Source organism: Salmo salar, chromosome 15 (assembly GCF_965601325.2).
Source record: "Salmo salar chromosome 15, fSalSal1, whole genome shotgun sequence".
Classification (NCBI taxonomy): Eukaryota; Metazoa; Chordata; class Actinopteri; order Salmoniformes; family Salmonidae; genus Salmo; species Salmo salar.
The window spans coordinates 47,898,830-47,924,828 of NC_138305.1; the positions used below are offsets into that span (position 1 = coordinate 47,898,830).

The 25,999-nt window shown below is 43.9% G+C and overlaps 3 protein-coding genes across 9 annotated transcripts in view; 2 read left to right on the top strand and 1 right to left on the bottom strand.

Annotated features, from left to right (window-relative positions):
- The window catches only part of ap180 (Clathrin coat assembly protein AP180), a 22,671-nt gene extending 14,661 nt beyond the window's left edge, over nt 1-8,010 (top strand). Inside the window, 13 exon segments of one of the 2 annotated variants that reach the window (NM_001141027.1) lie at nt 2,716-2,818; nt 3,019-3,112; nt 3,432-3,543; nt 3,767-3,769; nt 3,772-3,873; nt 4,041-4,082; nt 4,640-4,701; nt 6,757-6,762; nt 6,922-6,934; nt 7,030-7,124; nt 7,294-7,370; nt 7,496-7,510; nt 7,889-8,010. In NM_001141027.1, coding sequence (NP_001134499.1) covers nt 2,716-2,818; nt 3,019-3,112; nt 3,432-3,543; nt 3,767-3,769; nt 3,772-3,779 — 320 coding nt within the window. In that variant the 3' untranslated portion in view covers nt 3,780-3,873; nt 4,041-4,082; nt 4,640-4,701; ... (4 more) ...; nt 7,496-7,510; nt 7,889-8,010. 2 annotated transcript variants of the gene reach the window in all.
- On the top strand, nt 6,779-20,851 carry LOC145850244 (clathrin coat assembly protein AP180). Of its 6 annotated transcripts, none has more exons than XM_082961843.1 (17): nt 6,779-6,934; nt 7,030-7,124; nt 7,294-7,370; nt 7,496-7,510; nt 7,889-8,059; nt 9,060-9,158; nt 9,900-10,073; nt 10,407-10,481; nt 10,723-10,803; nt 11,352-11,417; nt 16,398-16,517; nt 17,426-17,450; nt 17,636-17,708; nt 18,597-18,650; nt 18,779-18,859; nt 18,934-19,047; nt 19,158-20,851. In XM_082961843.1, exons 1-16 carry the CDS (start codon nt 6,884-6,886, stop codon nt 19,021-19,023), a joined length of 1,347 nt encoding a protein of 448 aa, XP_082817969.1. In that variant the 5' UTR covers nt 6,779-6,883; the 3' UTR covers nt 19,024-19,047; nt 19,158-20,851. The 6 variants fall into 6 exon arrangements, with proteins under 6 accessions (XP_082817969.1, XP_082817970.1, XP_082817972.1 ...); XM_082961844.1 differs by having other exon boundaries at nt 16,413-16,517; XM_082961846.1 differs by lacking the exon at nt 18,597-18,650.
- On the bottom strand, nt 19,797-24,103 carry LOC106571490 (inactive serine protease 35). The gene is made up of 2 exons (XM_014144652.3): nt 23,666-24,103; nt 19,797-22,987 (listed from the first exon to the last, which is right to left on the bottom strand). Exon 2 carries the CDS (start codon nt 22,966-22,968, stop codon nt 21,514-21,516), a length of 1,455 nt encoding a protein of 484 aa, XP_014000127.1. The 5' UTR covers nt 22,969-22,987; nt 23,666-24,103; the 3' UTR covers nt 19,797-21,513.
- Between the last annotated feature and the right edge of the window lie 1,896 nt (nt 24,104-25,999).

Consider the following 25,999-nt stretch of genomic DNA (forward strand, 5'->3'; position numbering starts at 1 on the left):
TGGAGCTCTATAGGAGAAAGCCCTGCCTCCAGCTGTTTGCTTAGAAATTCTAGGGACAATAAGGAGGCCTGCATCTTGTGACCGTAGTGTACGTGTAGGTATGTACGGCAAGACCAAATCGGAAAGATAGGAGCAAGCCGTGTAATGCTTTGTAGATTAGCAGTAACACCTTGAAATCAGCCCTTGCCTTAACAGGAAGCCAGTGTAGAGAGGCTAGCACTGGAGTAATATGATAAAAATGTTTGGTTCTAGTTAAGATTCTAGCAGCCATGTTTAGCACTAACTGAAGTTTATTTTAGTGCTTTATCCGGGTAGCCGGAAAGTAGAGCATTGCAGTAGTCTAACCTAGAAGTGACAAAAGCATGGATACATTTTTCAGCATAATTTTTGGACGAAAAGTTTCTGATTTTTGCAATGTTACGTAGATGGAAAAAGGCTGTCCTTGAAACAGTCTTGATATGTTCGTCAAAAGAGAGATTAGGGTCCAGAGTAACGCCGAGGTCCTTCACTTTTATTGAGACGACTGCACAACCATCAAGATTAATTGTCAGATTCAACAGAAGATCTCTTTGTTTCTTGGGACCTAGAACTAGCATCTCTGTTTTGTCCGAGTTTAAAAGTAGAACATTTTCCGCCATCCACTTCCTTATGTCTGAAACACAGGCTTCCAGGGAGGGCAATTTTGGGACTTCACCATGTTTCATCAAAATGTACAGCTGTGTGTCGTCCACATAGCAGTGAAAGTTAACATTTCGTTTCCGAATGACATTACCAAGAGGAAAAATATATAGTGAAAAGAATAGTGGTCCTAAAACGGAGCCTTGAGGAACACTGACATTTTGTGTTGATTTGTCAGAGGACAAACCATCTACAGAGACAAACTGATATCAGATAAGATCTAAGCCAGTCCAGAACATGTCCGTGTAGACCTAATTGGGTTTCCAATCTCTCCAAAAGAATGTGGTGGTCGATGGTATCAAAGGCAGCACTAAGGTCTAGGAGCATTAGGACAGATACAGAGCCTCGGTCTGACGCCATTAAAAGGTCATTTACCACCTTCACAAGTGCAGTCTCATTGCTATGATGGGGTCTAAAACCAGACTGAAGCATTTGTATACATTGTTAGTCTTCAGGAAGGCAGTGAGTTGCTGCGCAACAGATGTTTCAACATTTTTTGAGAGGAATGGGAGTTTCGGTACAGGCCGATTCTTTGTTTTTTATATTTTCTGGGTCGAGGTTTGGCTTTTTCAAGAGAGGCTTTATTACTGACACTTTTAGTGAGTTTGGTACACATCTGGTGGATAGAGAGACGTTTATTATGTGCAATATAGGAGCGTCAAGCACAGGAAGCAGCTCTTTCAGTAGTTTAGTTGGAATAGGATCCAGTATGCAGCTTGAAGGGTTAGAGGCCATGATTATTTTCACCAATGTGTCAAGAGATATAGTATTAAAAAACTTGAGTGTCTCCCTTGATCCTAGGTCCAGGAAGTGTTGTGCAGATTCAGGACAACTGAGCTATGGAGGAATACGCAGATTTAAAGAGGAGTCCGTAATTTGCTTTCTAATGATCATGATCTTTTCCTCAAGGAAGTTCATGAATTTATCACTGCTGAAGTGAAAGCCGTTGTCTCTTGGGGAATGCTGCTTTTTAGTTAGCTTTGGGACAGTATCAAAAATACATTTTGGATTGTTCTTATTCTCCTCAATTAAGTTGGAAAAATAGGATGATCGAGCAGCAGTGAGGGCTCTTTGATACTGCACGGTACTGTCTATCCAAGCTAGTCGGAAGACTTCCAGTTTGGTGTAGCACCATTTCCATTCCAATTTTCTGGAAGCTTGCTTCAGAGCTCGGGTATTTTCTTTATACCAAGGAGATAGTTTCTTATGACAAAGGTTTTTTGTTTTTAGGGGTGCGACTGCATCCAGGGTATTATGCAAGGTTATATTAAGTTCCTCAGTTAGCTGGTTAACTGATATTTGTACTCTGACGTCCTTGGGTAGGTGGAGGGAGTCTGGAAGGGCATCTAGGAATCTTTCGGTTGTCCGAGAATTTATAGCACGGCTTTTGATGATCCTTGGTTGGGGTCTGAACAGATTATTTGTTGCGATTGCAAACGTAATAAAATGGTGGTCTGATAGTCCAGTATTATGTGGAAAAACATTAAGAACCACAACAAGATCACCCTGTTGCAGGAGAACTTTCCTGCAATGCTAGACATTTCAAACTTGTAGTGTATTTGAGGTTTAAAAAGGCTTCTGAAGTTTTTAATTTCCACTTTGAAATTTCATACTTCATTTTCCCTTACGAAAATGTATCAACCCCTACCAAAATGTCCATTAATTATATTCTACATAATAATTCACATTTCCTGTTGCTGCAGCATTATTTTCCTGCAGTAGCAAACTGGCTCAAATTGAGATCCTACATCTGTACACGCATCCATGCACTCTTGCACGCACATTCACACGCACACTAAACTGCTTCCTGCCTCTGATTGCTATTTCCTGCGCTTGTCACCAGTGTCTTGCCCTGGTCTCATTATAGATCCCCTGTGTCATCGTACTGTCTCTCATCCTACCGTAAACAAGAAAAAGAGCTACTGCAACCCTCTCCTACAATCAGATACACGACTTGCAAAACTGAAGGGCCTTTACATTTCATCAGGAGCTTTACCTTTGGTGTGACATGAATGTGGTGCTCTCTTCTTTCTCTAGGCTATGACATGTCTACGTTCATCAGACGTTACGGCCGCTACCTCAATGAGAGGGCCTTCGCCTATCGCCAGATGGCTTTCGACTTCACCAAAGTCAAGAAGGGGTCAGTCACTTCCCTGTCTCTCCTCGTCACTGAGGCCCACCTGTCGTTCGCCTCGTCACTGAGGCCCACCTCGTACTGTCGTTCGCCTCGTCACGGAGGCCCACCTCATACTGTCATTCACCTCATCACTGAGGACATTTTGTAATTTACCTCATCCATGAGGCCCTCGTTATGCTTTCCCCTGTGTGTTTCCTCCACAGTGCTGAAGGGGTGATGAGGACAATGGCTCCAGACAAGCTGTTAAAAGGCATGCCCGTCCTGCAGACCCAGATCGACACACTGCTGGAGTTTGATGTGAGTTGGACATGCTGTTTATCATTGATCTGTTTATAACTGTCTGTCTGTCTGTCTGTCTGTCTGTCTGTCTGTCTGTCTGTCTGTCTGTCTGTCTGTCTGTCTGTCTGTCTGTCTGTCTGTCTGTCTGTCTGTCTGTCTGTCTGTCTGTCTGTCTGTCTGTCTGTTGTATTGACCCTGATATTTCTGTGGGGGTGTACAATGTTTTAGTACAGCAGAATATTGCTGGAGTTTAATTCCTCTTCTGTTGAACTACATAAATAAAACGCTTTTGAAAGGTCTCTCTCTCTCTCTCTCTCTCTCTCTCTCTCTCCCCCAGGTCCACCCCAAGGAGCTGAATAACCCTATCATCAACGCAGCGTTCCTGCTGCTCTTCAAGGATCTGGTCAAGCTGTTTGCCTCCTACAACGATGGGGTCATTAATCTATTAGGTGAGCTAGACATGTCATTGTGTGCATCCCAGATGGCACCGTATTTCCTTTATAGTGCACTACTTTTGACCAGAGACCTATGGGCCCTGGTCAAAAGTAGTTTACTATTAAGGGAATAGGGTGACATTTGGGAAGCAGACCAATTAAAAGATAAGTTACTTCCTTTCACCGTGTAGCGATTTAGAAGATGCTCTTATTCATAACAACTGTTAAATGTCTGTAGAGAAATACTTTAAGATGAAGAAGAGCGACTGCAAGGAGGCCTTGGAGATCTATAAGAGGTTCCTGACCAGGGTCACCAAGATCGGAGAGTTCATGAAGCTCGCTGAGGTAAAGGAAACTTCCTAACGGGTTAGGCTGTATTCTAACTAACTTATATCCAAGTGAAACTCACACCGTGCTTGCTCACATACAGTGTCTGTCTATATTTTGAATGTAAGGTTATGATGCACGGATATGATTGTGAAGTTGTCTCTTGTGTGTGTTGTGTTCCACAGACAGTCGGTGTCGAAAAAAATGACATTCCAGACATCAACTATGTAAGTCACTGGTCTTTGTGCTTTCTCTATGGAAGGATGTTGGCATAGTTGTAACACACACACACATCCATCCTAATCTCCCCCCTGCGATCCCAGTGTCTGCACCCTCGAGTGGTGACGAACCTCATAGACTCAGACGATGAGGACTGTCCCTTTAAGCCTATCGAGGACCCGGTAACCATAGAGACATGGAGTGGCTTGGCAGAGTGCCTGTTTGGGAGGATGGGGTTTTGGCATGGGATAATTCTACAGACTGACACTTCTGACTGCAGTGCATGTCTGTGTGTATGTTTGCATGTGTGTGTGCTTCCGTGCACAAACGACTGAAGAGTTTAAGTAAAATGTTCCTTAACACTTCATTCTACAGGCCGTTGAGTTTATAGAAAAGTGGGGTAGTGGGATGAGTTAAAAATGAAGGGTCTGGAGTGGTGCTGCCATAGAAATAGAATAGGGTGCTGTGTTATTTGAGGTGTTGGCATGCAGATGAGTAAGAAAGTCAGTCACATAAACCTGTTGTTTCTGTGTCTCTGATTGGTTCTCTGTCCTCTGACCCTCAGGCTCCCAGTAGCATCCTGGAGTCTCTGGAGACACACATGAACAGCTTGGAGGGGAAGAAGGGGTAAGAGGACCCTCTCTAACCACACCATTTCAAAAAGAGCTAAAATGCGGAAATGGCTCTCTTGGTGTCTGTACACAGAGAAAATCTGAATTGAGAAATGAGAGGGTGAGAAACTAGATAGACTCATAACTTGGGCTCTATTCACCTTATTTAGCCCTGCCCACTTGACCCAGTTCCTGATCGAATGCAGCCTGGTCTCATAGACTAGATGTAACATAGTAAATGTAAATCCGGGACACTCAAATTAGTATGATTTATTACGTTTGGTATGTTTACAGTAGACAAATGGTTACTTAAGGAAAAAACGAAAGTAGGGTTGGTTGGTCAGGGTGGATGGGTGAGCGTATAATGCGAATGTTTAACAGCCCACAGTCTACAAGTTCGACTCTCATGATGGACAACTTTAGCATTTTAGCTAATGTCACGAGAATTTTCAATCCCAATGATTATAACTAACAATTATTTAAGCTTTGACCAATCCCCGAGGTTTGTAAGACCCTGGGTTGAATAATAATTAGGCAAAGACTCAGCTTCTGCAAAAGGTCCGTAAGGTTTATTCAGAGAACGTTCTAAAGTCCAAAATGCAAAGACATGTCATTTTATAACTTCCATCCCCCCACCTACTTACACAGACACACAACGAGTAGGTGGGATGTATCTTTCCCCACAGTCCACATTCCTCGTTTATCACTACCAAGCTGGCAGTTCCATACCGTTCCCTTCCTCCCGAGATTAGAAGGACCTTGACAGTGTCTCTTTCCTGTCGTAGGTTTTTCAAAGTTCCAACCAGGTCAGGTCATGTATAGTTTAATTGTCCTCTGTGTTTTCTTAGTCACACAGACATTTCTCTCCCTTACTTGTCTCAACCAAACCTTATTGGACTTAAGTTTATCACTCTAATTCATTTTACTTTACATAGTCTAATAATTACGTTAGTCTAATTATTCATTATACATGTTACATAATCTAATAATTACGTTTCAGGGTGGAATTCTTTAGTCATTACCATAAACATATAAATTCCATTATCAGCTAATTAGCAACTTTACAACTACTTACAACTTTTAAGCTGCTTTGAAATTACTTAGCATGTTAACCCTTCCCCAACCCTAACCCTTTTAGCTAACTCCTAAACTTAACCTTAACCCCTAGCCTAGCTAATGTTAGCCAGCTAGCTAACATTAGCCACCTAGCTAGAATTTGTAACATATCATACGTTTTGCAAATTCAGAACATATAAAACTAATTGTAATTGGTAACATATCTTACGTAATGAGTGATAGACATCCACAAATTAATACATACAATATGAAACTTAACTTATCATACTAAATGGGGTGTCTCGGATTTACTTACAGAAATATACGAAATGCTCTGAGACCAGGCTGGTTTTCCTCCTTCCAGCCCATTCATAAATAAGCAAAACTATCGTTAAATATGAATTACATTTGTTAAAACTATGAAATAACGAGCACAGAATTTGAAATATATGTTCATTATATGCTGAGGAATATTATTGAAAAAAATTATGCTTGTTTTCACGTAGTAAGAACACATATTAGACTGTATATAATGCTCATTATCCATACAGGCTATCCCTTTTCAATCAAAGATCAATTATTGAACTGGCAGTATTGTTAGGCACAGAATATCAATGACAAAATACAGAAACGGTGCCAAAATGTTTTATGTAGATAACATTAGGATATTTGCGATCTGAGAATGCTAATTTGGTCATTTCAGCGTTCGAGTGCTATTACTAGTCTACGTGATAACAAACATTTAAATTTTTCAATAATTTCAGTCAACATAGAATTAACATAACTTTCAAATTATGTGCACATTATTTATGTGTTTTGGGAAATGTAATTCCTATTTAACGATGGTTCGCTTGTTTGTTAATGGGTGGATAACAATCACCACAAATTGGATGAGCCCTTGTTGCCAGGCTGAATCCTATCCCAACGCCACAGTTCTGAAGACAGTTTTGTGTTATCTTTTCCTTTAATCCTTCTCCTCTCTTTGTTCCTTTCTGTTCATCATTGGGGATCAAAGTGAAGGGTGAGCATGAACGATTTCTTTAGGGTTTGACAGATGAGTTTATTGTAAAGTCATGAAAATAAGTTTAAAAGGTAATTTAAATGTAGATGACTTCAGCTCTGAAAGGTGATATCTAGCACTGATGAAATTTAAATATGAACTATTCCATCTCTCTTTCAGGTCTCCAACAAAGGTGAGTTGAAGATTACAAATTATTTTATCTTCCTTTCTATTTCTGGTTATATCTCGACACATAGATAGTAATAAGGCTCTCCCTCTCTATTCCAGGGGTCCCCCACCAATAACGTGTCCCCGACCTCCACCCCCGCCAAATCTGCAGCCGCCGTGCCCACCCTAGTGCCGCCACCCGAAGAAGCCACTGAGTGAGTGACTACTTCCTCTGCCTACCACAGTTTACCTCGTCACCTCAGGGATTTCCTCAGTTCTGGCATTCAAGCATTCTATCTGTTCCATTTATTTGGTAAAACTGTGAATAAGAGTCCATTCTTCCTTCCCCTTCCATTCTGTCTCCATCCCTCTATCTCTCTCTAGTTCTCTGTTGGATCTGGACCCTCTGTCCTCCTCTGGTCCGTCAGCAGGAGCCTCAGCAGCCCCTATGTCCTGGGGAGGTAATGTCCCACATCAAAACTTGATAGTTTAATTCTTAATTCAAACTTACTGGTAGTTCCATTATCTAATCAACATTAATATAATTGCATTTTTCTCCCATGCTGTTCTGGGGATGCTGCCACAGACCTCCTTGGATCAGGTGAGTGTTATCCCACAGTGCCCCTGGCTTTAACCTCTCTAGTGTATTAACATTAACAGAGCGTGTCATCTCTAGATCTCCCAATGTGTTTCATAGTGTTGCTCTAGTCTCAATAGTCTATTTCTCTCTTTGTTTCTCTCTGCTCTCTATCCCTCCCCCACATCCCCTGGTTTGGTTCATTCGGGGGCTTTAATTCTGGGGATGATTTTGTTTTTCGGTTGTTTCTTTGAAATTGGGTTGATTTGATACCTTCATTTGGTTCTAACGGGGCCTTTCTGGTTGCTTTGGTTCCTATGGGGTATTTTGGGGGATGATTTCTGGGGGTTGTTTTGGTACCTTGTTTTGGCTTTGGTTGGCACACCACGTGGGTACCTGCAGAAATGGGCGAGTCCATGCTTCCTGACCCCACCCTCGCTGTAGACACCGCTCCCTCTCCCGCGGGGGTAACGCCCACCCCTGTAGCCGCAGAGCCAGGAGTCACTCTGGCTCCTCCCCCTAGTGCGGCCGCCACCACCTCCCCCGGTGCGACGAATATGGATCTGCTGGGAGGTCAGTGGGCTTCTGGAGGATTCCCTACCACAGAATCTCTGCTGGACAGCTCAACCCTCCACATGCACACACAGGAGATACAGTGTTTTGTTCTCTACATGAATGTACACACACTAATGCATATGTTTAGTCTCTGCATGTACATGCACACAGTGACCCAGATACCCCAAAACAAACACATCCATTTTGGAAGAACATGTCAATCAACAAACATACTGGTATGCATTTTGTACATCTTATGCTCATTGACACAGATCTACACACAGAGACAAGCATGCTCACATTTGTAGACCCACTCAGACATGCTACCCATACATTTTCACATGCTTCTTTTTGTTTGATAGTCCAACAGCTTTTCCTTAACTTCAGAGAAAAGCCAATCTATCAAACAGAGTCATGTTCTTTATTGCCGCCTAAAAGACTCATTGCTTTGCTTCCGGTTTCATTCTGTGGCCTGCTTGTCCAGTTATGTAGCGCAACAGACCTAGTTACCGCTTTCTAGTTTAGTTGTAGCTAAAGCCCGCCTTCCATAGGCCTTGCTGTGCCTCCTGTCTGTATTCTCATTTACCCTTCACCAGTCAATCATTCATGCCACGAAGTAATGCCACAGAGTAAATGTTTTGTAACTAATCTAAACTGAATTTATTACAGTAATCAAAAGATGGCTCAGTTAAATAGTTTCTCTCTGCAATATATCTCTCTGCAATAAAATACCTCTGATTAATAAGTATATTACATATCTTATGCCTGACATTACAAGTATTTAATATAGGTACAGTATATTAAGTAAATTAAATTCCTAACAAAGTAATAGTAGTATTTCTAAACTTTGCTTAGAGGCACAGACCATCTTTTAGGTGGCTTCTTGACCTTCCTTTTCTGAAGTTACTTTTCTGACTTACTCTCTTTCTTGTCTGGCTTGTTTCTTTTCTCTGTTCTTTCTCTCCGTATCTCTCGCTGTACCTCTCTCTCTCTATCATCCGTGTGTGTTGGGTATCAGATGCGTTTTCGACCCCTGCTCCCGCCTCTGATGCCTCTGCTGCTGCCGAGGGCGGGGCTCCGGCCTCCACGCCAACCCCAGCTGCCGACGCTGCAGCCGGTGGGTTACAGGATGTGTGTCTGTGTAAATGGCTGTGTGTATATTTTTGTGGCTGTGTTTGTGTGTTTGGCTGTATTCGAGTGCTCGGTGCATCCATGCTTATGTGCTTTTGTGTATGGAGAGTGTGTTTTAACAGTTGATCCCATTGCTGTGAGTGGGTGTAGCTAGTTTCCCTAGAAAGGTGCTGCTGTTGGTTGTTTCTGGGCATGGCTGTTGCTGTTACTATGGAGATTGTTGCTGAGGTTGATTTGAGGACAGTGGTTGGCCACCATGCTAGATACCACCTGGGGTTTCCTTTCACTCTATAAATCCCAAAATGTGTCTGCAAGCTCTGTGGTTACACTCTGTAAATCTGGTCTAGTATGGGTATTTCAGAGAGTATAAAGAGAGCGTGTGAATACTACTAATACTGCTTTCTCCAATATGTTTCCCTCTTTTCACAAATCGTGTTCTTTTCTTATCATTTTTCATCAGACATGCTTATTTTCCAGATTATCTCTTGATCATACAATACTTCATAGTGTTTTACATGTACTGTATGTTTATGAAGAATATGGAGCTGTGAATTCCCTAACTAAGTTTGTATCCTCAGAATTTCAGCCGAATGCACCTATTCCTCTTCCCTATTTCACAGAATATAGCTCTTGCCATACCTCTAGGTTCATTTCACACTGCGTTATAGTGGTTGTGTAATATCTCCATCCCCCTTGTCATCCCCTCCCTGGTTCTTTCCTCCCAAAGACCCCTTTGCCCCCACTGGTAGCAGCTCAAATGCAGTAGGCCCAGGGCTGGACCTGTTTGCCATGATGCCAATGGAGAACAACTGCTTTAACTCAGTGGCGCCCCCTCCTGCCCCCTCATCCACCATCGCAGCACCCATCCCCCCTACCACCCTATCGACAGACCTCTTCAGTGGTAAATGTTTACACGTGTGTGTGTGTGTGTGTGGTACTTTTTTAAACCTTTTTCTTTTCTTCTCTTTTGTCCTTGTCCTCTACTCTGCATCGGTGTCCTATCCTCTCCTGCATTTTACCCGTCAACTGCATGGTTCCTTGATGTCCCTTTCTCTTTGTGAGGCTAACTTGCACATATCACGCTTCCTCTGCTTCCTTTCAGCTTGGATGCATTCTCCCCAGCTGCCTCTCTGCTCCTGCATTGGCTTTCAATCACAATTGTTAATCTAATGAGTCATTGTTTGTAGTCTGCTGTTCTCATTTAAATTGTGTGTGTTGTGTACTTGTCCTGTAGCTATGTTTGATTCAATGCCAGATCCAAGCTTCACCAAAGCAGACCCTGCCCCCAGTGTTGACATGTTTGGAGCAGGTACCCAAACTCACACCATCTGCCTTCTTTCTCAGCATGTGTTTGGAGTGCTGTTTTTTATATGTACATTTGTGCATTATTGTAATTCAAGGATACTTATTGTATTTTTGTTGTTTGTGTGAGTTTGTTTAGTTGGTATGGGTTTGTTTGGTTGTGTGACGTGAGTGTGAATTATACGGTGACATTTGCACATAATTCACACACTGTGTGTTCTAACCCTTCTCTACACCTCCCCTTACAGCAGATGCATTCTCCTCCCCTGCCCCCTTCCTCTCCTCAGACCCCCCAACGGACAAGGGGGCGATCATGGACATGTTTGGGGGTGGGTAAATGTACACCCTCCCCCCACCTCTCACTATCCCCCTTGCAGCTGGTCGACGGTCTTCAAATGAGTGGCCTTTTGTAAAAATGTTTCGAAGCAGGAAAACCCTAATTTTAACTGATTATTTGATAGATTATTTTTATCATGTCATTCACCTTCATCAGCATTTCTCGTTCTGTTTCTCTGTATGTTTTTGGTGACCCATAAAGTTGTTGCTGTAGTTAACTTGTTAGCTGTGGTATTCAGGATGGACTCTGACTTTTCAACGTCCTCTACAGAATTTTGAGTTTGTATTGCTTAGTAGATGTAGACTTGTCACAGCATATTGGGATCAAAGGAGTTTCTATTGGTGTGTTTGAGACTATTGGTGTATTGGTGACTACTTGTGTATGTCTACTGTCCTATCTGACAATGATAATGCTTTTCTATCTGTTTGGCGATCCTAGTGTGGAGCCGATGGCTGACTTCTTAACTCTTCTCTGCCCTCATGCTGCACTGTTAATGGCTTGGCCCACCTTGGCCTGGTATGGTTTGGTTTGACCCATTAGACTCCACCGGTGGAGAAGCCCAACCTGCTGCACCTGCAGCTGCCTCTGGTGCTGAGCTGATGGCAGGTAATGTACCTACCGATGCACGACACACCCACTAGGCATGACACAAACAACAGGCATGACCCATTCACATTGTATGCAAGACACATAACAGTAAATACACCACATATAGGGTTACAAAGGTAGGGTGTATTACTGGAAACTTTCTAAATTTACCAGTAAACGACCAGAATCTTTGGTTACTTTCAAGGTTTATTTGGATTTCTATCAGATGACATCTAGTGGCCTTTTTGGGTACTTCAGATATATAATATAATTTTATTCATATGTATATTAGATAGAGATTAGGTTATTTGATTATTAATAATTGTGAATAACAATTACAACAAATATAGTAATTCTATATGCATACATACATACATACATACATACATACATACATACATACCCTTCTTATATTTACATTTTAGTCATTTAGCAGACGCTCTTATCCAGAGCGACTTACAGTAGTGAATGCATACATTTCATACATTTTTTTCTCCGTACTGGTCCCCCGTGGGAATCGAACCCACAACCCTGGCATTGCAAACACCATGCTCTACCAACTGAGCTACACGGGACCCACATGGAATCATATACACATATGGAATCATGTAGTAACCAAAAAAGTGTTCAACAAATCAAAATATATTTTAGATTCTTCAAAGTAGCCACCCTTTGCCTTGATGACAGCTTTGCACACTCTTCGCATTCTCTCAACCAGCTTCATGAAGTAGTCACCAGGAATGCATTTCAATTGACAGGTGTGCCTTGTTAAAAGTTAATTTGTGGAATTTCTTTCCTTCTTAATGCATTTGAGCCAATCAGTTGTGTTGTGATAAGGTAGGGGTGGTATACAGAAGATAGCCCTATTTGGTAACAGACCAAGTCCATATTATGGCATGAACAGCTGAAATAAGCAAAGAGAAATAACAGTCCTTCATTACATTTACATTTTACATTTAAGTCATTTAGCAGACGCTCTTATCCAGAGCGACTTACAAATTGGTGCATTCACCTTATGATATCCAGTGGAACAACCACTTTACAATAGTGCATCTAAATCTTTTAAGGGGGGGGGGGGGGGGTTAGAAGGATTACTTTATCCTATCCTAGGTATTCCTTAAAGAGGTGGGGTTTCAGGTGTCTCCGGAAGGTGGTGATTGACTCCGCTGTCCTGGCGTCGTGAGGGAGCTTGTTCCACCATTGGGGTGCCAGAGCAGTGAACAGTTTTCACTGGGCTGAGCGGGAACTGTGCTTCCTCAGAGGTAGGGGGGCCAGCAGGCCAGAGGTGGATGAACGCAGTGCCCTTGTTTGGGTGTAGGGCCTGATCAGAGCCTGAAGGTATGGAGGTGCCGTTCCCTTCACAGCTCCGTAGGCAATCACCATGGTCTTGTAGCGGATGCGAGCTTCAACTGGAAGCCAGTGGAGAGAGCGGAGGAGCGGGGTGACGTGAGAGAACTTGGGAAGGTTGAACACCAGACGGGCTGCGGCGTTCTGGATGAGTTGTAGGGGTTTAATGGCACAGGCAGGGAGCCTAGCCAACAGCGAGTTGCAGTAATCCAGACGGGAGATGACAAGTGCCTGGATTAGGACCTGCGCCGCTTCCTGTGTGAGGCAGGGTCGTACTCTGCGAATGTTGTAGAGCATGAACCTACAGGATCGGGTCACCGCCTTGATGTTAGTGGAGAACGACAGGGTGTTGTCCAGGATCACGCCAAGGTTCTTAGCACTCTGGGAGGAGGACACAAGGGAGTTGTCAACCGTGATGGCGAGATCATGGAACGGGCAGTCCTTCATTACTTTAAGACATGAAGGTCAGTCAATACGGAAAATGTCAAGAACTTTGAAAGTTTCTTCAAGTGCAGCCGCAAAAACAATTAAGCGCTATGATGAAACTGGCTCTCATGAGGACCGCCACAGGAATGGAAGACCCAGAGTTACTTCTGCTGTGGAGGATAAGTTCATTAGAGTTATCAGCCTCAGAAATTGCAGCCCAAATAAATGCACAGATCTCAACATCAACTGTTCAGAGGAGACTCCGTGAATCAGGCCTTCATGGTCGAGTTGCTGCAAAGAAACCACTAATAAAGGACACCAATAAGAAGAAAATATTTGCTTGGGTCACGAGCAACAGACATTAGACCGGTGGAAATCTGTCCTTTGGTCTATTGAGTCCATATTTGAGATTTTTTGTTCCAACCGCCTGTCTTTGTGAGACGCAGAGTAGGTGAAAGGATGATCTCCACGTGTGTGGTTCCCACCGTGAAGCATAGAGGAGGAGGTGTGATGGTGTGGGGGTGCTTTGCTGGTGACACTGTCAATGATATATTTAAAATTCAAGGCACACTTAACCAGCATGGCTACCACAGCATTCTGCAGCAATATGCCATCCCATGTGGTTTGCGCGTAGTGGGACGATCACTTGTCTTTCAACAGGACAATAACCCAAAACACACCTCCAGGCTGTGTTCTTTGTACAGATGAACGTGGTACCTTCAGGCGTTTGGAAATTGCTCCCAAGGATGAACCAGACTTGTGGAGGTCTACAAAAAAATGTCTGAGCAAAAGAGGCACTGAGTATGAAGGTAGGCCTTGAAATACATCCACAGGTACACCTCCAATTGACTTAAATGATGTCAATTAGCCTCTCAGAAGCTTCTAAAGCCATGACATAATTTCTGGAATATTCCAAGCTGTTTAAAGGCACAGTCAACTTAGTGTATGTAAACTTCTCACCCACTGGAATTGTGATACAGTGAATTATAAGTGAAATAATCTGTCTGTAAACAATTGTTGGAAAAATTACTTGTGTCATGCACAAAGTAGATGTCCTAACCGACATGCCAAAACTATAGTTTCTTAACAAGAATTTTGTGGAGTGGTTGAAAAACAAGTTATAATGACTCCAACTTAAGTGTATGTAAACTTCTGACTTCAACTGTACATATGAGATAGGTAATGCCAGATACGTAAACATTCTTAGAGTGGCATTAATAAAGTGACTAGTGTTCCATTTATTGAAGTGGCCAATGATATCAAGTCTGTAGGTAGGCATCCGCCTCTCTGTGCTAGTGACGGCTGTTTAACAATCTGATGGCCTTGAGATTGAAAAACAGCTTCTATCTCTCTGTCCCAGCTTTGATGCACCTGTACTGACCTCGCCTTCTGGATGGAAGCGGGGTGAACAGGCAGTGGCTCAGGTGGTTGATGTCCTTGATTATATTTTTTGCCCTCCTGTGACATCGGGTGTTGTAGGTGTCCTGGAGGGCAGGTAAGGGCTATTTTGACCAAGATGGGAGAGTGATGGAGTGCTTCATCAGATGACCTGGCCTCCACAATCACCCAACCTCAACCCAATTGAGTTGGACCACAGAGTGAAGGAAAAGCAGCCAAGAAGTGCTCAGCATATGTGGGAACTCCTTCAAGACCGTTGAACATGCATTCCTCATGAAGCTGGTTGAGAGACTTCCAAGAGTGTGCAAAGCTGTCATCAAGGCAAAGTGTGGCTACTTTGACGAATTTCAAGTATAACATATATTTTGATTTGTTTAACACTTTTTTTTGGTTACTACATGATTCCATGTGTTATTTCAAAGTTTTGATGTCTTCACTATTATTCTACAATGTATAAAATAGTAAACATAAAGAAACTCTTGAATGAGTAGGTGTGTCCAAACTTTTGACTGGTACTATATATGAACATGTGTCTGTCTGAATGAATACACCCTGAGTGTATGTAACTTGTGAACATACCTTGGTTTTATGGCCATTCCACATGTACATGCTGTTGTGTATGGTAATTCTCATTCTAGATTCTTCCTTAGTTGTCTCTCTCTCTGTTGGTGTGTGCATTGGTTGACTTTTTCACATTTTACCGTGGCAACATTCCCTGTGCTTACCAGGTTTATGATCAAGGCTGTCACTGCCCTGCATGTTATGTAAATGACGACCTGCAAGTACTACTGCTTAAGCCTTAACTCTCTCTCTCTCTCTCTCCTCTCTCTCTCTCTCTCTCTCTCCTTCATCTCTCTTTCTCTTGCAACATTTGTCATCTCTAACTCACTCCATTATTTTCCCTCCACTACTGTCCTTCTGTCCCTTTCTTCTTACCCTTACATCCTCTCCCTCTCTTTCCCTCCCTCCTTCTGTTCTCTCTCTTTCCCTCTGCACTTTATCTCACTCACTCGTGCGCTCTCTCTCACACTCTTTGTCCTCTCTCACTTTCTATTACTCTCTCTTTCTCTCTCGTCCCTCTATCGCTCCTCTCTCTCTCCATCTGGCTCTGGGGCTGGCTCATTGCTTGCTTCCTGCTCTCTGATTGGGTGAGTGTTCTGGCTCATTGATGCGCTGTTTCCCACAGTGCATTGCTGCATTGCAGTAAGAGAGAAACTGCTGCTGTTATTTTCCCTCTGCTCTGACAGATGCCTAATAAATATGGTGTGTGAGATGCTCACATCACAATGCCCATTTAGCTTGGTACTGCTTTCTCCCTGTAGAGTAGTGGCTGCATCCTTACTGTCACCAATATACAAAGGATGATGCCCCATCTCAAACAAGCTAGCTAATAGGATAGTAATACTATTTAGTAGAGTTGAGTAGACAGCATATTTATGCTGTTGATTTATATTACATGGAGAGTATCACTTAAACTGTGTGTGTGTGTGTGTGTGTGTGTGTGTGTGTGTGTGTGTGTGTGTGTGTGTGTGTGTGTGTGTGTGTGTGTGTGTGTGTGTGTTGAGGCACAGTATAAGCCCTCAGTCATACTGAGTATCAGTATGAGGGCTTGCCTCTTGTTAACATTCCAATGTTGTGCTCCTCTCTGATCACTGTTGTCATGGAGACCCTCTCGATGGGTTGTCATGGTAATCCCACTCGTAAGGAGGACCCCTCTGTTATGATCAGAGAGGATTATTGTGGCTGTTTCTCACCTCTCTCTCTCTCTCTCCCTTTCCCCCCTCCACTCCATTCCTATCTCTCCCCCCTCCTACGTGTCTCCTGTAGCGTTTGATGGTCTAGGGGATGTGTTGATGCCTGCTATGACGCCCCAGACTGGGGCCGCCTCGTCTCCAGTTAAACATATGGGAGGGGACCTCGACGCCACCATGGCTAGCATGGCTAGCAGTAAGTCTCTGAACAGAGTCTCTGAGCAGACACAGGACAGGGCTTCTCAATTTGGCCGGAATAATTTCAGCATCATGGTGCTGTCCATCTATGCATAGACATGTTCCTATAACCAATCTCACCTTATTGTAACGTTACTTACACTCAGTGTGCAGTTTATTAGGTATACCCATCTAGTACTGTGTCAGACCCCCCTTTGCCTCTAGAACAGCCTGAATTATTTGGGGCACCGTTGACACCAGGCAGGATGGGGCCATGGACTCGTGCTGCTTATGCCAAATCCTGACTCTGCCATCAGCATGGCGCAACACGAACCGGGATTCGTCGGACCAGGCAGTGGTCCACTCCTCAATTGTCCAGTGTTGGTCATCATGTACCCACTGGAGCCGCTTTGTTTTTAGCTGATCGGAGTGGAACCCTGTGTGGCCGTCTGCAGCAATAGCTCATCTGTGACGAGGACTGACGGGTTGTGCGTTCTGAGATGTCGTTCTGCACACCACAGTTGTACTGCGCCGTTATTTGCCTGTTTGTAGCCCACCTGTTAGCTTGCACCGACGATCATAGCAAGCTCAAAGTCGCTTAGGTCACTTGTTTTGCCCAATCTAACACTCAGTCGAACAGTAACTGAATGCTTCGATGCCTGTCTGCCTACTTTATATGGCAAGCCATGGCCACGTGACTCACTGTCTGTAGGAGCGAACCTTTTCCATGAACGGCTACTGAGTGTACATGGTAGTTACATAGCCAGATACAGTGTAATTACAGTAGAGGTACAACATGTTACATAGCCAGATACAGTGTAATTACAGTAGAGGTACAACATGTTACATAGTACTTGCAACTGTTATAAGATATTTAATGTACATTATTCTGTCTGACTGGGAAATGTCTTATTTTCTCTCTTTCAGATCTGGGAATGGGGAGCCAAAAAACGTACGTTTTTCCTGTTTTGAGTATGTGTCACTTTGTGTTTCGACATGTCATTTAATGTCATGGATTACAATCACGTAGCATTTTCCAAGCGCTCAATGAGCTTTACATTTTAAGAGGTTGGGGGCCTCTGTCTTTTCTTGCTCTCTTTCTATTTGCTTACGGACTGATTGACATCTCTTCCGCAGGGGGGAGAACACGATGGGAAGTGGAGGCTGGTCAACTCCTCAGGTAGCTCCTCCCAGTTGGGGCGCTCCCATGGTAAATCTGGTCTTTGTCATATAGCATGGAGTGCAGCCACGTGGCAGTGAAAGGCATGGCATGGAGCCAATCACACGCACATCTCCTCTCTGACTCTCCAGGGTGGTCCAATCACATTTGGAATATGAACATTTGGAATTTGGTGTTTGGTTTAAAGGGGTGAATATTTTGTGGGAAAACTAAAGGGTTGGACTGGGAATACTGGAGAGCTCTGAGCGGGCTGAGGTTTATCCCAAACCAAGGAGCTGCTGGGAAACCCACTTCCCTCCTTTTCTTCCCTTATAGTTCTGACCTCGAACAAGCCACCTGACCCTTAGCTGACCCCAACATGCGCCATTCATCTGCATATTTCCTTATTTCAACCCCCATTTTTTTGAGCAACAGCTCCTCTTCCCAGTGTACAAACGAAACACAATACAAATTTTGATCGCTTTATCTTCATAATTTAATTGCTGCACTAACCATTATCCAAAAAAGGTTTTGCTATAGGGTCTGTAGTTACTGTATTAAACCATGGCTTCAGCTGTTCATTTAGCCAAAGCCTCACCACTGACATGAATATCAGATAATCAGTTGCTGATTTAAACTGGCTTGCCTGATCATGTATTCTTATGATTGACCCTGTGGTCTTCAAATGCATGAGCAAATCACCTGAACCTGATTTTAGAGGTTAGGTTAGAGTGTCTTTATGTGCTGTGCTTTGCTGTTCTCTCTCTGTGTGCGTGCGTGCACTTAAAAAAATGTTTATGATGTCTTTGTCTATGTTTTCTATGTGTGCGTGTCAGTGATATGTCTGTGTGTTTGTTGTTGCAGTGTTGTCTTTACTGTGCCTGTGTTGAATGTAGTGTGGTAATGTCCCACCTCCTCTCCCCCACTCCACACCCCTAGAACGTTCCAATGGGATCCCCTTCTTTTATGGGGTCTTACCAAGGATTCAGCATGGTAAGACCACCCCGCCCTCAACCTAGGACCATTAGGAGCACCTAAGACGGCCAATGACCCCTTTAGGTGGCCCATGTACGCATCTCTAAAATGGCTGCCATAGTGTCTGACTGTTTCCTCTCTCTCAGGGTGGGGCGGCCGGCGCTGGAGCTCCCATGATGCCCATGGTTAGGCCAGGCTTTGGAGCCCCTGCAGCCCCAGGAGCACCGGTAAGACACACACACACAGACACACACACACACACACACATATATATTTCATGAAACACTGTTCCCTGTGACAGATGGGATCGCCAGGGATGGCCGGGAGCCCGAGGAGGCCTCCGCCCCCCAAGAATGCCCTGGATGACCTCAACATCAAGGACTTCATGTAAACCCCTCTAACCCATCCCTCTGAGGTAGGGTTCTCTCACAGTGGCACCAAACGACATGCACACAATGCAATGAAAAGAGCCAGTTACATAATAACATTGTGGTAATCATCCCTCTCTCTGTCTCTTCTCTCCAGAGGTTGTTGTTATGTCTGGAGCTGTGGATGTGGATGTGTGCACCCCCCCCCCCGTCTCCCTCCTGTCACGCCCCAGCCCCTTCAGCCAATCAACCATTAGCACTACGACCCCTGTCCTCTGACTTCCCCGTAACCTCTCTGTCTGCTGTTGTAGCAAAAACCGTGGCTGTGAATCATAGATACAGAAAACTAAACGGTGTATGTATGTGTGTGTGAGTGAGTGTGCGTGTACTTCAATGTTATCCTTTACCTAAACTAAGAAAAAAAAATGACCATAAAAAATTCTAGTGTATTTAGATTTGTTCTGGAACTCCCACGTGTCAGCTGACTTGGAATGGTGGCTCTGTGTTGATTTTCTTGCGCGTTTCCCAGACGAGGATTGTGTTGTTAACCGTGGACTGTGTTCGGTGTGTGTAAACCTCACTGGCCAATCCCTGCCCTATCCTCTCCCTCGCTATCCAATCAAATTCTGTATATTGCTGTCTTTCTAACATCATTCAACACTTAGTTGTACTCCTCTCCATTAATTTATCCACCCAGCCTCTTTGAGAACAGATCCAGTTACATTGGTGTATATTGATGAATACTGAAATATGTACAACTGTCACCACAAATCTGGGTTTACCAGATGACAAATCATACGACAAAATATTTTGTTTTTATTTTGTCTGTTTTTTTGATTGTGTGTTACATGCAACATTTGTGGACTATGTTCAAAGTGACATATGCATTTTAGAATATTTTTAAGTATAGATTATACATATATTTCTTTAATCTTTATTTTGAGAGAAAATGTATCATATATTTTAGTTATGTCTATGAATTCTAAGGTTCTAAAAATTCAAGCAGTTTGGAAAAATATCTCTCATCTGTATTTGGAGGCAGTACTGAATGCAAACTCAGCCCCCAGTGTTTACTGTGGCTCTCCCTGTTGGTGTGGAGTGTTACTGCATATGACCGTGTCAAGTGAAGTTGATCTAGGCTGCATCCAAATACTTAAAAAAATCCTCATTTACTTCTCTCCTTTACTTAATGGCCAATTATCTGAATTGAATTGATAGGTGAAAGGCAATTGGTGAAAACCAACCAGTGGTCATGAAATGAAGGAGACAAGGAAAGGAGGTTTGTAAATATTGTTGGGACACAGCCCATATCAACCTAATGCTTAGGTGGCAAACTCATTCCACGGAGGACTGAGTGTCTGCAGGTTTTCGCTCCTACTTTGTACTTGATTGATGAATTAAGGTCACTAATTAGTAAGGAACTCCCCACACCTGGTTGTCTAGGGCTTAATTGAAAGGAAAAACAAAAAGAAACAGCAGACACTATACCCTTCATGGAATGAGTTTGACAACCCTGACCTAAGGTCATTGTGGAGCAGTGATCAGTAGAGTTGTTGTATTGTCTCCCGAAGCAACACTCCAGAGGTGTTGGGAACTCGTTAGCTGTAAACCGCTCCGATATACACTGGATGGTCCATGTGTTGTTTTTCTTCCAAAGTGACTATCTTAATTTGTTGTGGGAAAAAAAAGAATTGAGAAAGAAAAAGAGGAATAAAATAAAAAATGTGGGTAACAATATTTGCTATATATTTGGTTGAAGGCAGTGTTTGGTTCTTGGATGGCATCATTCCTCTTCTCTCCCCCACTTGCATGTTGAGTCCCTTGAGATGCAATAAAATACAAATACACTGATGGAAAGACTTCAGGCCTCATCACTAATGTCTCCACTGTTGTCATTCATGCTTGAACATGTTCAGTCCATCACAAGTGTTTTGGTATTCAATGGTAGGTTTTAATATAAAGACATTTTATTTTTTACATTATTGTTGATCCAATTTTTTTCCCAAGCAAAATGTATGTTTAGGACATGCTCAACAAAATACACATATACACTCAAAATATAGACCCTGAAAAAAAATATTCGGATAACTATTATAACCCTTATTTGCACCCAAAAAGAGCATTGGCTAGATAACTGAATCATGTAGAGACAGTAAAAACTAAGATTTACCCAAGAAAAATCATCCCCAACGGAAGTCATCTTAGCACCCATATTATGTGCACGATGGGTATTTCTTGGAAACAAAACATCAAAAAGCACGTGACAAAGAAACCTGTTTTTAGCGCACCATAGAATTTTGAGACCTCAGTCTGGATAGGGATCTGTTTGATTGACCAGAGCAACGGAAATCATCCCATATTTTAAAGTTCTATTCCATCTGATCTGTCTGTGCTGGCCATTGGTTAGTTTGTCCACCGCCACCTCAGCGCTTTGAGGTCTCAGTGAAAGGCACTACATGAATGCATATCTTCTTTTTTTCTTACTCTGATCAGTCTGACAGATCCCTGGTGTCTCAGGCCTCCCTACACATGCTGGGATCCCCATGGATCCAGTGGCAGATCTGAGCGTATTTAGGCGGAGTGATCCTCACCGCCACATTATAGTCCCTCTGTTCACCCCCGTCCCCGTCCACCCAGCGGTGCCCTGAGAACACCCCGATAACCTTCCGCTGCCACTTCCCCTTATTGGACCCCACCACTTCCTGTCTGAGGCGGATGTATACACCAGCGCCTGACGCCCCCTGCTGGGCATCGCAATGCTGATACAACAGGTCGTCTGACTCCTCCGTCACTGAACAGAAGCGATAGACCACCTTTTCCCTCTCTCCCTCCTTTTGTCCTCCCTCTGGCTCGTTGTCGAACCCTGAAAAGTGGATGCGACCCAAGGGGAGGGGCTTTGTAGCGGCCACTACACCCAGTTTCATGTGCTTCTGTTTAATTGGCTGTTTGAGCTCCAGGAGGGCGTAGTCATAGTTGTGGGATATGGCGTTGGTTCTATCTCCTGTGTGTATCCAACCTTTGGGGATGTGGGTTTGTTTTACGCGTGTCCAGTGGAAGGAGGGCTGAGTTTTGGGTTCGGTGCTGCGTTGTACACGGCTGCTTCTGCTACCTTTCTTTCTCTGCCTACCCTCTCCTTGTCCCCTCTCCTTCTCCATGTTCCCTCCTTCAACTCCCTCTGCTCCAGTCTCATCAACCCTTTCTCCCTTCCTCCTTCTCTGCATCCCTCCTCTCCGTCTCTGCTCCTGTCTCGGTTCTTCTCCATCTATCCCATTCCCTTTCTCCTCTTCTCCTACCACTTCCTCTCCTTGCCCCTTTCCTCTTCCTCTCCTCCCCCCTCTCCTCCTCCCACCCCTCCTACCTCGTTTAGATTTGACCTGTAGGACCCCCACTTTCAGCCTGCGGACCCCCTGCAGGTAGTCCTTCCCATCGTGGACACAGTGGGCCGCCGTCAGTATGTGTTTTTCAGACACTTGGACCCCGGAGCAGCCCGTGGACAGGCGGACCGCCGTGGAGAACGGGTAGCTGGTGGTGAAGTGGCTGTCCGAGATGACAAAGCGTCCGTCCTCGCCGTACACCTGACGTTTCCTGCGAGTGTGTGAGGGGGTGTGTAAGGGCGTGTGTGAGGTTGTGTCATTCAGGCCCTGCAGCGTGACGTCACTGTGCGTGCGCGTGCCGTTCTCGTACACCGTCTCGTATCCCAGCATGCTCTCCAGTGTGGCCCAGTCGGGAGGGGGGAGGGCGCTCTGACACTTTATCCCACACCCCCCCTGCTCATCCTCACCTGCCCCCTCAACCTTCCCACCAAACGTGGGGCTCCGCAGATGCACTGTGTGGCTGTCCAGAATCAACGGGACCCGCTGCATGGACCAGCCATACTCTTCATCAACACCATCACCGTGGCCCCCCCAGACAGGAACCCACAGGGGCAGGGCACAGAGCAGCAGCAGACACAGGGGAATGAGAGTCATCACACTGCTCCACCAGGGCCTAAAAGACAGAGAGAGGGAGGGAGGAAGATTGCGCAAAAAGAAACAGGTGACTGGTGTATAAGATGAGGCCAGCAGAGGGCGCTCAATCCCCCACAGTCATCACCAACTGCTTGAGCGTCATTGAAGTATTCTCTCTACAAAGCGTTGTCACCAGCAGATGGCGCTGGTAGTGAAGTCCATTTCGTTGGTGGCACAGGGTGGGAAATTGTTACATTTAATTGGCTCCAACAATAGCCTAAATTCCTCTGATGATAACGTTTTACAACTATTCTCTACACAAGGAAAATATGATCATACCAAGCTTAAATTCAAATAAATTATTTGTTAGAATGCAGCACAAATTCAAAAGCTTGATAAAAAAAATCTCCATCAGTGGTATGAAAGTGACCAGGAATATGATTTGTTTAATACGTCAACGAATTATGATTAGAGGAAATACTGGATATATCAGAATTAGCCTATTAGTCTAATGGTGATGGTGATAAAACTCTGAGACTTTCTCACATTGGTCATAGTAGCCTAATCACACAAAGCAAAGTAAATTATGAAACTGTAAGAGTGGAAATTGGATTTGATAATCATTGATTAGTAATGCCTGATGTGTCTATACAATCCCGTCTGTCACGTGAATGTATTGAAATTGTAGTTGCTTCAAGAGTTAACAAAACAATCATACCTGCAAGCATTCGAAAATAAAAGTTGGAGAAGTCAGCAAAATTCCTCTTTAAAAAAAAAAAAGGTATTTTATCCAGTCGGGTACCAGTCAGTGCGTGAAAGACCGCGTCCCATTATCGTCCGCGCATCAAACAACCCGAACGCAACGAAAAGCCGTGAGCGAGATCTTCACTGAGATTTGTCCATGATGAAGAAAACATTTGATGGAAAAAGGTGCCGCTTGTTCATGTTACAAGACGAGACCGGGGGAGGTACTCCCTGGTGATGAGGAAAGCGATGAGAAAGAGGACTGAACTTTAATTCAGTTATTGAGCCCGTGAGCTGTGGAATTCCTGTACAAAAGCAGGAAAATCATATAAAACGTGTTATTGGTTGTTTTCAGCTCCCTTAAACGTATTTTCATTCCCCACCTCACATATCTAGTCGAGTTGCTTTGAATTAAGCTAAATATCCTGCATTCCTGCCTTGTTGCTGACTGAATAACTTTGAAGGATACGCTATAATTAACCATATCAGACATCAACCTGAACAGCAGCTTTGATTTGTTTTATGACAAAATAACTAATTGAATGGCAGCCTTTGAGTTTGTGTGGCATATCTTTGTGTGTTTTGAATGTCAGTAGGCAAAACTGTAAATTCAGATGTGTCAGCCAGGTAACCTTTGATGGCTTGTGGCTTCACACACTGTCAGAGGCAGATGATCTCTCACACACACACACACACACACACACCACACACACACACACACACACACACACAATAAAAGTCAACAGAAAATTGGTATTGATTCAGTCCTGGACCTCCATAGATCTAAGGTAACAACCTGCATTTCAACTCCAGAAGATTTATTATGACAACTGGTTGGCCTCCTGAATGCACAGGCACTCAACTCATTCACCAAATGAACTCTCTTCCTCCCCACTCCCCTTCCTCCTGCTTTCCCTTTTAATACAGTATAGCAGTGACCAGTGTTCACAATCAAAGATCCTTTAAGTCATTCACAGAGATCTTTGGCTGGTTAATGTTACCACATACTTCTGCCCTAACATGTAACTTCTTGTGGATGTGTGAATTGACATTTTAGTCATTTAGCAGACGCTCTTATCCAGAATGACTTACAGTTAGTGTGTTCATCTTAAGAAAGGTAGGTGGGACAATCACATATCACAAGTATAGTAAGTTAACTTTTTCTCAATAAAGTGTGTGTGTGGGGGGTGGGGGGTGGGGGGGGGGGGGTCACGTGCAATGGTCGAGGTGAGGTGGGGGATTATTTAAGATACTCTTTGAAGAGGTAGGGTTTCAGGACTCTGCTGTCCTAGCTTCAGTGGGAAGCTGGTTCCACCATTGGGGAAAAGCTTGAACTAGGCTGAGCGGGAGCTACCCTCCCGTAGGGGTGGGTGAGCCAAGAGACCAGAGGTGGCAGAACGGAGTGCTCAGGTTGGGGTGTAGGATTTGAGCATCGACTGAAGGTAGGAAGGGGCAGTTTCTCTTGCTGCTACGTAGGCAAGCACCATGGTCTTGTAATGGATGTGAGCTTAGACTGGAAGCCAGTGGAGTGTGCGGAGCAGTGTGGTGACATGGGAGAACTTGTTCTTATGCTGTGTTTGTTTCTCTAGGGGTCCCATAGAGCCAGTGCAACAAACCTGAACCAATCATGGCATTATAAGGCTTTTAAGGATCTAAAAACTGTTTGCCTTTTCCCATCTGTGTAGCAATACCCCATGTCTTGGCCTAAACACACAGACCACATTGGAGGCTAGTTGTAGGAGTTAAAGGAGGGTGGTGTAACAACTGTCTTCAAAAATGGACCAAGGCGCAGCGGGTATGTGGATACTCATATTTTAATTCCAAAAAGGAGTAAAGCATCCACCGGAAAACAACAATAAACAAGACAGGAACAGTCTTGCAGGCATACAAACGCAATGCAAGAACAACTACCCAAAACCCCAAAGAAAAACACACACTACTATATAGGACTCCCAGTCAAAGGCAACTCAACACACCTGCCTTCAATTGGGAGTCCAATCACCAACACAACACTTAACACACACAAAAACCCTGCCACATCCTGACCAAAACTGACACAATTATGTCCTCTGCTGGTCAGGACATGACAGATGGGCTCATTGTAATGGCTGGAATGGAATTAATGGAACGGTATCAAAGATATGGAAAACATATGTTTGATTCCGTTCCATTAATTCCATTCCAGCCATTACAATGAGCCCAAACTCCTTTAACTCCTCCCACCGGCCTCCACACACATACACACACACACATACAGTGAAGGAAAAAAGTATTTGATCCCCTGCTGATTTTGTACGTTTGCCCACTG